The sequence below is a fragment of the Protopterus annectens genome, chromosome 3.part0 (genome assembly GCF_019279795.1).
Source record: "Protopterus annectens isolate FY-2018-M chromosome 3.part0, PAN1.0, whole genome shotgun sequence".
NCBI classification, from domain to species: domain Eukaryota; kingdom Metazoa; phylum Chordata; order Ceratodontiformes; family Protopteridae; genus Protopterus; species Protopterus annectens.
Genome location: NC_056731.1, coordinates 1,881,512,192 through 1,881,526,479, shown reverse-complemented (window position 1 = coordinate 1,881,526,479; position 14,288 = coordinate 1,881,512,192). Strand labels below are relative to the sequence as shown.

Genomic DNA, 14,288 nt, shown 5'->3' with positions numbered 1-14,288 from the left:
ACCTGAATGGTCGACAACAGGCTGTTCTCTGGCAGAACAAACTCTCTAACCTTCTACCTAACACCCTCGGAGTACCACAAGGCTCTGTACTAGGGCCCTTGCTGTTCTCCATCTTCATTAACGACCTTTATACTGTCATCCCAAAAGTCAGCTGTATCCAATATGCTGATGACTTTACTCTGATTTGCTCAGCCACATCTCCAGTAGAGTTATGGTCAGCTACCCAGACCACCTTTAATACAATAGAAAACTGGCTTTCTGAACATCGTCTGATCCTAAATCCCAAAAAAACTAAAATGCTGTTATTTTCACCAACACGTATGTCTACCACTTTCACCTTTACCATAAAATCAAATGATGGCACAATAATCTCCCCTGACCCATCTACAAAACTATTAGGTGTCATCATAGACAATAATCTCAAATTTGACCCACATGTTAACCAAACTATCAAAACTATCAATAAAAAACTAGGGTCACTTTACAGAATAAAAGCCTTCCTAACCCCTCCAGCTAAAATTGCCATAGCTCGCTCTCACCTTCTTTCAACCCTTCTGTATGCATCCCCTCTACTCTTGAATTTGAACAAGACTGTCCTTAAACTCTCAATTTGCTACAACCACATTGCCAGGTTTGCCACTGGGCTGCCTTTTAGGACACATCATTGCATCAATCTAAATTAGCTTGGTTGGCTTGAACTACCCAGCCTAATCCAGTATAACCAACTGATTATAGCCTAGAAAATCCTCTATAATCCGGACAATACTCCTGCACTTAAAAATATTATCACCCCCAATAACAATCCTAGACCGCTTTACTAATTCAGACTAGCAAAATTAATAACACAGCCGGTGATTCTCTCTTTGCAAACTCTGTAAGTAGATCCTGGAACTCTCTTCCAGCTGATATTACCTTACTTTCCACCTTAGGTCAATTTAAAACTAGACTCAAACAACATTTGTCACTTAACTGGCTATGTCAATGTATCAAGCCTGGCTAACTCTCTCTATAGATTTACTGTGTAATTTAATTTAATCCTGACTTGTGCTCAGGATTAACTGTAACCTGTGGAACTTGTTTAACTTGCTTACTTATGTAATCTCTGTAAATAGTCTGTTTGTAATATGTAATGCTGGTATTATGTAATGCTGTATCTGCTTACCCATGGAGCTTTTCTCCCCGGGCCTCCGCTGAAAATGGACATGCAGTCGGACTATCCCGGTCAACAAATGTAAAATAAAATAAATAAATAAATAAAGAGTTGTTGTGTCTTTTGGCTTTTCCCGGTTAGGGGTCGCCACAGCGGAACTCCGGTCTGCTAATGATTGGCAGTAGATTTTTCATGAACGCTGAGGTGCCAACTAGACGTTCAACCTTCAACGAAGGCACGCCCATTACGCATGTCTTTCGAACGCCCATCCAACCGCAGGGAGGACATGCAGACTCCACACAGAAGGCACTCCCCACACTCCAGCCGAGAATCGAACGGGAGAACCTCTTGCTGTGAGGCAACAACACTACCGCTGCATCACTGTGGGTAACCAAAATTAAGAAGAGTAGTTAATAGAATGTTAGTGCCCTTGTCACTGAAATAGACAAACAACTCATGATCTTAAAAAAGTGCACCAAAGCCAAGTTTGAGGCTAAAATAGCTGCCCAAGCCAAAGACAAGCACAAGGCATTTTTTAGTTATGTTTGTAACCTCAAAAGCACAATGCAGCCATGTGCTGAGCTGATTGTAAATGTTACCTACACTGAGGCTGAAGATATAGTGAGCCCACTGGCCAATAAATTTAGCTCTACCTTTTCCCCTATCTCCCCTCTATCTGTCCTTGAAGATATACCTGAAATTGGCTCGCCTCCAGCTGTCACACAAGACTGAGTCTTAAAAGTGCTAACAAAAACTAAAAATTTTGCATCAGTGAGTCCTAACAGTATGCCTGATTGCATCTTAAATAGCATGAAGCATGATTTAGCCACACCCCTAACAACACTGTTCAATCTCAGCCACACCCCTAACAACACTGTTCAATCTCAGCCTCCATGCAGATTTTGTACCAAACAAATGGAGAACAGCTACTCCCTGCATAAGGGAGGACCTTTCACAGATCCAGGTAATTACAGACCCAAAAGTCTGACCAGCCTCATAAGCAAAGTCATGTAAAGACTTATCATGGAACTAATCAGTCTGGACATAGGGAACCTTCAAACACTGGAACTGGTCAGGCTTACTCAACCTGGTGGATTTTTTTGAAGAAGTCACCATGAAAGCAATGGATGAAGACAAAACCGTACACACCATATACCTCGACCTGGCCAAAGCTTTTGACACAATTTCCCACACAGATACAGTAGGAAACCTAAATAAACTGGGAATAAAGCCATGTGCCACCCATTGGATTGCCAATTGACTTGCAAATAAGATGTAGGAAATCAAAATAGGGGAAGTTACCTCCACAAAGAGACCTGTCATCAATTGAGGTCCCCAGGGTTCCATGCTGGGACCTCTCCTGTTTGGCATCTACTTTTCTGAAGTAAAAACCAGTACCAAAGGACTCTGGTTCACTTTGTTTGCACATGAATGCGAGGTAAGAGTAGTCATTGAATCCCCAAATGACTTGGCCATCCTGCAGGGAGGTATGTCTCAAATAAATAGCTGGTGCTAACATCATAGACTGAAACTAAATTCCAAAAAATGCAGTATTGTATCCTTTGGCAAGTCATCTAACCCAGAGATGTATCACTTTGGCAATATGCCCCTAAGAGTTAACCCGGTTGTTATGCATTTTAGAACTTATGTATGGGGAGTCTGCCTCAACATTTGAGTCTGAGTTTGGCTTGGAGAATTCCAGTAGGAAACTGAGATGTTTCCTATTGTACCAACTGTCTCACTGATAAAATGCAGGAAATAAAAACTGGAGAAGTTACCTCCAGAAAGAGACCAGTCACCATTGTAGTCTCCCAGGGTTCAGTGATGAGACCTCTCCTGTTTGGCATCTATTTCTCTGAAGTAAAAGCCAATACAAAATGGGTCTGGCCGACTAAGTTTGTACATAACTGCAAGCTAGGAGCAGTCACTGAAATCCCAAATGATTTACTTATTCTGCAGAAAGGTGTATCCCAAATAAATAACTGGTGCCAAAATCAAGGACTGAAACTAAATGCCAAAAAGTGCATTTTTGTATCCTTTGGGAGTTCATCTACCCAAAGAACTACCAAACTGACAATATGTCCTTAAGAGTTGACCCAGTTGTTCAGGATTTGGGAACTTATGTAGACAGTGACCTAATTTTTGACCAACATATGTCCATTGTTACAAGAAAGCCCTTCTATATTGCATAGCTTGTAAACAAAGGTATTGTGTCTAGATCTAGGGATGCCATTGCCCCCCTTTACTTAGCCCTCATTAGGCTGATCATTGCATATAATGCCTTTTTTGGCATATATCTGTCCAGACACATGCAACAACTGGAATGCCCACAAAGGTACCCTGCTAAAAGGCTACAAGGCCTAAACAGCATGTCTTGCATTGGCCAACTTAATGCCCTGTCACTATACTTAGTATCTTACAGACTGCTAATATGTGGCCTGTATGTGGCGTATAATCATCCTCCGACCCAATACTGATGGATTTAGTGCACATCAGCAAGTCAAATGGCATCAGAAATACTTGGCCTATGAATTTAAACCTCTTCTGCAACATCAACAAAATGATTTGGAAAGACAGGTATAGCTCACAGAGGATACTGCTACTCTGGAACAATCTCCCTATCCACATAAAGCAAAGTTCATCCCTGTCCATTTCCAAGTGCATCTTGGATCTATGGATATGAAACAGAAAATGTACTCCAGGACTGCCCCTTGCACTACTAATGGAAAGGGGAAACTTCTGAATGCTTTATCTCATTTATGGGTCCCCACAAATTATCTGTGCTATGATCCCAGTTATTATGGGTCTATATTACGTGATTGAAGCTTTAGTTAGTCGAGTAACTAAAGCTCGACCACTAAATGTCGAAAACGCAAAACCGTGAAGGGCAGTTTCTACACAGGGAAACAATTTGTTTGGCCGGTACGTGGATTTTGCCTTTTCTACAATGTGGAGCAATCTCAGAGTTGGTATACTTAGTTAGGAGAGTGTGGGGGCGAAGCCCCACACGTAATTTGTGTTTAATGTTTTTGTTTTTTTGTTGGGACTATGGCATTGTTTCCCTGCATGGAAACTGCCGTTTGCAGTTTTGCATTTTGGATATTTAGTGATTGAGCTTTTGACTAACTAAAGCTTCGATCACGTAATATAGACCCGTTATTATCATTAGGGGTAATATATAATTATCGACCATGGGATGGGTAAGGTCAATCTCTAATCAAATGAGCTAGGTTACTTTGAGAAAAAAAAGGGAAACTGGCTAGGCTTAAAATGGCTGGCAAGGGAGCTAACCTAGTACTTGCCTATGAACCTGTTATATGGTCAATAACATGTAAATTGGCTAACTACATTACATGGTCTAGCCACGTCATGTATTTGGGTTTCCTGAGTCTCACCTGCTGTGTGTGTAGCTGCTCGTTTTGCTAATCTACTTAGCCTGATGTGGCAAAGTTTCCTGAATGTCACTCATAGTCTCTGCAGCTTTGCAGATGCTGTTAGTTTATCATATCCTACAGCAGAGCTGATACCTTCCATGGCCATATTTAATGGTTCCCATGGCGCCCTTCAGCATGCTGCAAGACATTTGACTTTTGTGGACCTTTTCTTTCAGGCTGGAGTGGGCCTTTGATAGATGGAGTGAAACTGCTGTAGGTATATTATTTTATTTATATTTGTTTACCACGGTTGTGCCCAGATCAGTACTGACTAATTTCAGGTTCAGCCTGGATGAAATATAAAATATTTGACAAACAAAAAATAGAGTAATTTAGACTAATTACAAAGAAAACAAAAAACGTTTGGTGTAACGTATCAGGCAGACCCAACTCATTCCCATAGATTCTAAGAATAATATTGCTTGAATTATATATGTGGAGGTATATTACACAAATGCTAATGATGCACAGCTTCAACAAAGTATTAGTTTAAGGGTGTGCACACTTAATGCAGTCAGCTTACTGGAAGGTTTTTTATTTTTTTATATTTTCCCCTAAGATTTGTTTTTCCAATTGAATTGTACAGGTTATAGGTCAGATTAAAGGTGGGAAATGTTTTGAAATGATTTATTGTGGTCTCATTTTTTTATATCACAAAAACCTGGCATTTTAACAGAGGTGTGTACACTTTTATATCCACTGTAGCATATATGAAAATTAGTTGTCTTTTAAATGAATTTAATAAAATGAACTTTTACAATGGTAACTTTACCAAGTGCATCATCTACTGATAACCCTTGCTCATTTTTTTGGGGAAAAACTTTGAATATACCCAATGTACATTTCTGTCATTTACCACAGAAGAAACAATCACTACATTGCTACCTACTACATTGCTACCTACCTTGCACAGTCCCTATTTATCAGTTTTTGCAGATTTGTGTTGTGATACGTGTCACTGGAGTTGAACAGCAACCTTCAGAAAAAAATGTCTTGTAGGAAATTACAAAGTGTTTTGTTGACTTTTATTAAATATGCTTTCAGTGCAATCTTAATGTTTGTAATTCTAATGGGATCATTCAGCATTGCTTTTTAGAGAAGATTTGAAATTTATTGTATGGGTGTGAAAAAATGTTTTGTTTTGAAGCTGATCTCTGAAAGAGAATGTTTTAGGTGTTAGAAAGGTATTCTATCGTCTTTGTGTGGTTGTTGACTAACTACAGAGGGTGATAACTTTCACTGCTGTAAACAATTAGCGTAATCTTAAGAAAAGTAAACGTGAGAGCTGGACTGATGTAATTTTCTTTGAGACAGAAGGTAAGTTAGTTGCTATGGATGACTGGGGAATGTGTCTCAAAGCAAAAAAAAAAACAACTTTATTTGCAATTAGGTATTGCAGCTAAGTAACCTAGTATCTGACAAATATATATTTCACATTTACTGATATGTGGTGTTTATTTCAAGTAGTAGAAGGGAACATTCCTAGCCAGACATCTCTATTGGCAATCAGAGCTTCCAAAGCAATACCTCTGTGACAAAGATGAAACTAATACGCATGCATTCGTTTCTGGCATAGTACTATACAAATAAGATAAAGTCACTTGCTGCCTGATATAGTTCACCTTCACCCTGTTGTCAAATGTAAGTGCATTATGGGTTGTAAAGCTACTGCAGGAAGTAGACTGTATTTCCTGTAGATGCCCTTTACATGGTGCGTGTTCCTTCTTTGGGGTAAACACTTGAAATAATGGTACTATTGAGTAGCAAAAAAGTATAAATAAAAAATAATAAAATTATGATTGTGATGCCCATTGTTGTGAAAAGTGCTAATTGCTCATTTATTTACCCTTTGTTCACCATGCTGGGCCCACTAGGCCAGTAGCCTCTTTTTAGGGGAGACCTGATGTTGTATTGATACTGACTGGGGAAGTTTGTTCAGGGCATTGGGGAACTTCCCCTACCCTTTTCAGTAACTCCCATGGGATCTTGTGCATTCACATCAGCTGCCACCAACTCAGGCAGATGAGACCTTGTTTTAACAAAGTACCCAAAAGATGGCACACTCAGGAATGCAGCACCCTTTAATACTGCAGTAGTGATAAATCCATCCACATGGCTTGGGAATAGAACTCTCAGCCTGCTTATCTTCCAGCACCAAAAGTGTGTGCGCTACCTTTTCAGCTACTAACACTGCTGCAAATGTTCATGTATGGCAATTGTAGAATGTTTACTTGTGTTGTGTTTAGCACTCATGAGCAGTTAGCTGGGAGTGCTGGACATTACTGGTCATATTCTCAGACTCACCTTCTCAAGCATTACTGTAGCAGGCAGAATTTTTTATGTCAGAGTTTGAATGGACAGGTAGTTGGAGGGTGGGGGTGGGGGGGTAAACAATTCATGTGGCATTTGGAGATTCCATGCCTTCTGACGTGATATCTGATGTGGCTTAGTGTTAAATCACTTTGGCTATGGTGTGCAGGGTCCTGGGTTTGAGCATTGCAAAGGCTGTTTATTTTGTGGCTCTGCTCGACAGGAGCACAGGAAAATAATTTTCTTGGGTGGCGAAAGCCAGGGTACATTTTTGGCTAGGCTTATATAGGCCCTAGGGCCAATAGCCTAGTATCTACCTATGAACCTGTGAGTTGTGTGTAAGGTTAGCAATTCCTTGAACATTTTTTTATAACATCATCAGGAACTGCATATGGCATTTTTTTGTTAACCAGGTAAGCCCACCAGACACAGTGTCTTTTTCAGGAGTGACCTAGGACCAGTTTCTGGTTAAGTGACTTACTCAGAGTTGCACAGTAAGCAAATTAAAGTAGAAGGAATCAAACTCTGTACCCTGAGCCAAAGAGCAGCTCATTAACTGCTCATTGCCTTGGTGTTCTGCACTAACTGCCAAACATTCATGAGTCCCTCCTCATTCAGTGGTATGGTAGCCATATTTACTTATCGTGACAGCCATAGGCAGGTAACTGGTTACTTTCAATGAGGAGTACCATTGTAACATAGGCTTTTGTCTTTTAGGACCACAAGGCTAGAAAGAAAGTTTTAGAATGAGGGATAGTTGCCGAGCTGGGTTTAATGGTTGAACAATGTAGCTGTTCCTGTTCTGTGAAAAGGTATAACTTTGTGCCAGCCTGGGTCTCTGAAGTAATCTCAACTCTTTAGTGCCTTTGGAGAAGGGCAGGCCGTGGTCCTACAAGGTAGGGCAGCTGAAAGAGAATGTGTAGGGGTGAAGGGTGAAATGTGCTTCTATGTAATGAAAGTCATGCATGTTCACTAAAAAATAGTTTGAAAACTAAAACTGTTGTTTGATGGTACTGTGAACTTCATTGTAAGTCACCATCTTCCCATTTCATTGTAAGCTAAGTTGACAACGTGCTTAAATTTTCTTGGCTGGTTATCTGCTTTCTTAAATTTATTTTTTTTTAATTCCGGATAGGGAGTAGCACCAATGGGAAGCAGTTACCAAAACTTTCTGATGTAGATAAGAAAGCTGACCAAGGTGTTGTGGAAAAGAATGGGACTGAAGAATTGAAGGAGCCCCTTCAAAGAGAAAAAGAGGCAGAGGAAAATAAAAGGACTCTGCAGAAAGACGCACAAGAACATAAACAGACTGAGAAACAGAAAATGGCCCTTCTGAAAGTGAGAGAAGAACTGAAAGAAGCTCTTCAGAAAGTTGCTGCAGAACAGAGCATGACTAAAAAGCCAGTGGAACATCATGAAGATGTTATGAATGGTAAGTGAGTGGCTTATGGATTTATGTGGAATTTTCTCAGAGTGTAGTTGAAAGAGGCCAATTAAATAAGTATCAGAAAGGAGGTGAACCCTAGCACAATGGTTTTGTGTGCAACCACAGCATAATCGATATCCTAAGTCTGTCACATGGTATGGCTGGTGTGTGTGGTGTGTGAGATGTCAGCTGTAAAAGTGCTATACATGTTGGGTACCTTCTGTGAACAGCTAATTTACCAAGACCCATATTACTCAACTTCTTAGCACAAGAAATCTGGGCAAAGACTAAAATAACTGCGGGACAAAGGGCCAAAAATAGGGACAGATTTTAAATATTCCTCTTATAAACTTAGAAAGTTGCTAGAGTAACAGGGTTTGTTTTAACATACATTTTCTAACGGATTTGAAGTCTGAAACTCAAATGTATGTCATTATTTAGTGACTTCACTCCAGAGGTCATCCTGGGGATTTGCCAGAAAACCACAGATTTTATGAGGAATAGACCAAAAAATGTAAAGCTAAAATCTGGATATTTGCGAAAATCTGTACATTTGAAAGGCAACTGTCTAGGAGACTGTTGAGCGTATAGCCCGGTTTCCCAACTGTGACTTGTTCAGAGTCACATAGTTGGCAAATGGAGTTAGAAGAAATCCAGAGCCTGCAGTACAGGAAGTATCTCCGTAACAATACATAGCCTTTATCCTCTTCACTAACTGCCAGACAGATGCATCATTCAAAAGTCCGTACACAGTTATGTTGATATTGTTCAGATTGTCATTCATAGTAAGCACCCATGTTGTTTTGACTGAACCAAAAACCATCCATTGTGGCTTGCGTCTGGTTACCTAGATCACATGCGATTTATATATATGTCTAATAAACCAAAAAAAAGGCACCAATAAGCCGTATCCACCTCAAAGAAATATTTAATAGGTTCCACAGCAAACACAATAAATACAGTAACGCTGAAAACACTACCAGTAATTTTTGTCTCGCGACTTCATCATAAAATGCCAACAATCAAACCCCTCCCCTTTATACTCTTACATATTAACAAGTTAAAATCATGTGACATCAATAAAAGTTTTAACCCTTTCTTAAATAAAAAGTTAAAAACTATAAAGTTAAAAATGCCAACATCCTTAATGAATAAAAAGTTCCCCTTTTTTGTGTATGATAAAACATTCCTGTTAAAACATGTAATAAATAAATATAATTAAGACAATACATCGTAAAATAACATTCATATATAAAAATATTTCCTACAATGAAATCATGTTCATAAATTTGTCACTAAAAATATAATAACTAAATAGACAATGAATTATCCAAGAAGGTAGTTATAGAATTCATAATTTCGCTGCCCTTAATTTCAGAACAGGAGCTAGGGAGAACATGTCATTCAAACCTGGCCACTTGTTGGCTTCCAACACCAATTTTCTCTAGGGGGCCCTTTCAGTGGCCCTGAAGGGTTGCCTGGCTGTTCATCTCTGGAGGCAGTCAGGGTTCACTTGGCCCTACACCAGAAAACTTGGGAGACCATCACTTTGGATGCATGGGCATTGAAAATTACACCCAGAAGCTATACAATTCCATTTTTGGATACTTCAAATTTAAATTCCAAATATCTCTCGGATGTACCACCCCATAAGAGAAAGGATGCGGCAATTGAAATCCAGAAGTTAGTAAATCGAGTCTTCCAAGAGGTCCCACCAGACCAATGTCGATCCAGAATTTATTCAAGATTTTTTTTTGTCTCCTAGAAGAACAAGGACCTCAGGCCAATTTTGGATTTGAGCAGGTTGAATTGCTTCATCAGGCAGACAAGTTCCGGATGATCATGGTACAGTCCATTCTACCAATCCATTCTACCTCTCTTGAGGAAGGATGACCAAATGTGGTTGATCAGCTTCAAGGATGCTTACTGTCATAGGTTCATAGCTTGGTACTAGGCTATCTGCCCTAGGGCCTATACAAGCCTAGCCATAACAGTTACCTGGGTAATTCTTCCCACAATATTTACTTCCCTGGACCCCTATCTAGCAGAGCGACTGACGCGATTCCCGAGGTGAATTTTCTATCTCCCATCCAATCATCAAGGTTCCTTTTGAAGAAGGCCGAGAAGGCGCTCTGCTTGACATGTATGGACAGTCTATTCCAGAGTATGGGGAGTCTCTGGGTCAGGAACCTATCCCTCCAGCATGTTTTGTTCATTGTGATGACAAGGTTTCAATCCCTGGAGCATGTGGCTCTGAGGGATTGGGATTTCTTTAAGTGGAGCATGTCCAACAGCTCAGGATCTGACATGGCCTTGTATGTTAAGCTGAGATATCCTCTGAGTAGACAATATGCCACAGAGTATAGCTGGAGTTTTTTTAGATGGTCAGCATAGGGCATCTGCTTTAGGCCTGTGATTCTTTAGGGAGGTATTTCTGTGACCTCTCCAGCTGTTGCAGATGTCTTGTGAGGTACATACCAAACTGGGCATTGTACTCTATAATGGGTCTAATGAGGGATGAGTACAGTGTGACAATGACCTCCTTTTTTCTGGATGAAAAGCCCTTAGTGATGAAGTATGCCACATAGAAAGATTTCCTGACTGTTGTGGCAATGTGATTATCGAAGGTGAAACCAAAGTCCACCTGTGGCCCTAAGTCTCTCAACACACTTTCGGTGTTTAGTGTACTGCCACCTATGTGGTAATTCATGGGTACATGTTTTTTCCCAAAGGGGATAACTATACATTTCTTGGCATTAAGCTTGAGCCCATGACTCTGGTACCAAGCATCTGTTTCTGTAAGGCCCTTTTATAGAATATCCACATCATTTGGGGATTCAGTAATGGCTCCCAGTTTGCAGTCATCTGCGAACTTTGTCAACCAGAGTCCCTTAGTGTTGGCCTGTACTTCAAAGAAGTTGATGCCAAACAAGAGCAGTCCCAGGACTGAACTCTGAGGTACTCCACTTGTCACTTGTCTGGAGCTGGATTTGGAGTCGGCTACTTTTATAGTCTGGGTTCTGTCAGTAAGCCAGTTGGCAACCTATCGAGTAATGTAGGGATTTATGCCCAGTTTAGTAAGTTTATCTATGATTCCAGAGTGGGGGATGGTGTCAAAAGCCTTGGCGAGGTCCAGATAGACTGTGTGGACCACCTTACCCTCGTCCACAGCTCTGGAGACTGATTCAAAGAAGTCAATCAGGTTCAGGAGACAACATCGGCCCTTCACGAACCCATACTGGGTGGGGTCCAGTGTTTGAAGGTTGCCAATGTCTTTGTTTATAAGTTCCATGATAATGCGTTCCATGCCCTTGCAGATCAGGCTTGTCAGACTGATGGGACGGTAGCCCCTGGGATCCAAGGTGGATCCCCCCTTGTGGAGTGGGATAACTGTAGCTGTGTGCATCTCAATGGGCACAAAGCCTAAGGTGAGGCTATGATTAAACATGACACTTAGGTGAGGTGCCCGTTCATTTTGTAGTTCATGCAGTACACAGCTTGGGATGTCATCTGGTCCCATGGATGCTGTATTCTTAGCTTTGGAGAGTGCAGTTTCTTCCTGTGTGGCCGTGATTACTGGAATTTAGCAATCTTGTGGTATTGAGATGGGCCCTTTAGGAGGTAAGAGGGGGGTGAAGTTGGCACTAAATCGATCTGCCAGGATATTGGCAATATCCTTGGGATCAGTATATTTAATGCTATTCTGTTGTAGCTCAGACAGATCTGAGCATTGCCATTTAGATTCTTGACATGACTATAGAATGCCTTGTGGTTGTCTTTGGAATCTTTGGCAATTTTATTTTTGTAACTAGCTTTGGAGGATTTTATGAGGGATCTCAGCTTCTTAATGAGGCTGGTAATGGAGTTTTTTGCATCCTGGAATTTTCCTCTTTTCTGCAACAGTTTCTTCCTTCTGTTGTATGGTTTGTTTATGGCAGGGGATCACCAGATTAGCTTCCGTCATAAATTTAAATCATAAAGATTTTAATCATAAAGATTGCAAGTCCTTCCAGGAGGTTTGTATGCTTCTGCATAAGAGCCTGTCATTATCAATTTCAAGTGCTGTCCCTTGGTCTCACCTCTGCCCCAAGGTGTTCACCAAGGGTAAGGAAGTTGTGGCAGCATGGCTGAAGCTGCAGGGGTTTTTGGTCTTTCATTACCTGGATGATTGACTCCTGACTGCCTTCAGCTGTGCAGCTCCTTGGGAATCACAGTCAGCTACCAAAATCCAGTCTGCTTCATGTGCAGCAGGTAGAATTTATAGGTTGCCACTTGGACTCAGTTTCTCAGTTTGCAAGTCTGCCAGTCTTCAGAGTGTTGGTCCTGTGGGGTTTTTCTCTTTCACTGCTCTCTGGCCCAAAACCTCTGGCTTATCTTGTTTGCCGACTCTTGAGACACATGGCAGCTGCCATTTGTTTCGGTCCCCTTGTGAGGTACTACATGAGGGTTCTGTAGTGGATGTTGGTGGTGCAGTGTGGTTTTACCTGACACATCTGCTGGAGTTCCCGTTTGCACTGAAAGAAGTCTGTCTGAATCAATTCAGGTAGTGGTGGCTGGAGTCTTCTTTGATGTCCACTGAGAGACCATTCTCCTCACCTCCTCTGGGCATGGGCACCATGGACGTCTGTCTTCTGGGATGGAGGCATTTTGAAGGGAGGACCATCCATGGGACCTGGTCCAATACAGAGGTTAGTCTTCACATCAGTGTCTTGGCAGTCCTTCTTGAGTTGCAGGCTTTTCAGGCCATTTTCCCCAAGGGTATGATCTCAGTTCATACTGACCACGTATTTGTGGTATGGAACTAGAACAACAAGGGGGTACTCATTCTTATCCTGCTGTTAAGAGGCCACGAGAGTTTGGCAATGGATGATTTTATCTCAATGGTTTCTGGATGTAATGCACATCCCAGGGAGATGCAACATGTTAGCAAATAATTTGAGCAGGAACGTTCCATTTCCACACGAGTGGTCTCTAAATCCAAGAGAGGCCACTTGGATTTTTTGGCACTGAGGCACTTTTTGTTGTAATCTATTTGCATCTCCTTACAACACCAAGTGCAGTAGCTATTATGTCTTAGTCCCTCCTCAGAGACAGTCACCCAGAAATGCTGTTCTGTATGCTTGGTCCCTGGGTTTCCCTTACGCCTTACTCCACTGATAATAAATTTTCTTTAGAAGGCCACTCATTACAGAGCAACTGTAATCCTCGTTGCCGCCTTCTGGCCCTGTCAGGTGTAATTCCCCTTTCTTTGGCATCTTCTGAACTCTCCTTGGGTCTTGGATCCCATCCTGGATCTAATATCTCACCCAGTGGGTCTGGACCTGCCCAGCCTTTAGACCCCCCAGTTTACCACTTGCTTCCTCTAGTTCTCTTGATGGCCTGAAATCCCAAGCTTCCTGACAGAGTGGTGAATAATTGGTCTTCCTCTCAGGAAATTGTGCATAGAGTGCATGGCAGTAAGTGGAAATGTTTTGCTTGCTGGGTTATCTCTAAGGGGTTGGATCTCTTTTCAGCCTCAGTAGAGGTTGTTTTTGACTTCCTGGCAGATTTGTTCCTCTCAGGCTCTAGTTATTCTCCTATTAAGGTGCAATTGGCAGCCATTTCCAAGTTTTACATTGGTAGAAATAATATACCTTCAGTGTCTTTCAAAATTTTGAAGCCCTTCTTTAAGAGTAGCTTTTTATTACATCCTCTGGTTTGTATGCAGTCCTACTTACCTTACTTATGATATTCAGCACTTCAGCTGTTGCTGCCTCAGCAGACTGACCGATTTGACCAGTATTATAGATACAGGTGATGATTACTTAAAGCATGTAGGAATAACTTGTTTGCATATCTTACTTCCATTTTTACTTCATGGAATCTGAATATGAGTTACACCTGTGAGCTGTCACTAACCAAAACCATTTAAGTGTAATATGAAAACATTCCTTCTATAATTATAACCCTAAACCTAAAACTATTTTGG

General features: G+C 41.1%; 1 protein-coding gene across 1 annotated transcript in view; it reads left to right on the top strand.

The window, feature by feature from the left end:
• Positions 1-14,288, top strand: part of LOC122797151 (zinc finger protein 345-like) — a 118,848-nt gene that overhangs the window by 66,240 nt on the left and 38,320 nt on the right. The window contains exon 3 of the mRNA XM_044065958.1: positions 8,030-8,326. Within this exon, the coding sequence (XP_043921893.1) occupies positions 8,030-8,326 (297 nt within the window). The remainder of the gene's footprint in view (positions 1-8,029; positions 8,327-14,288) is intronic.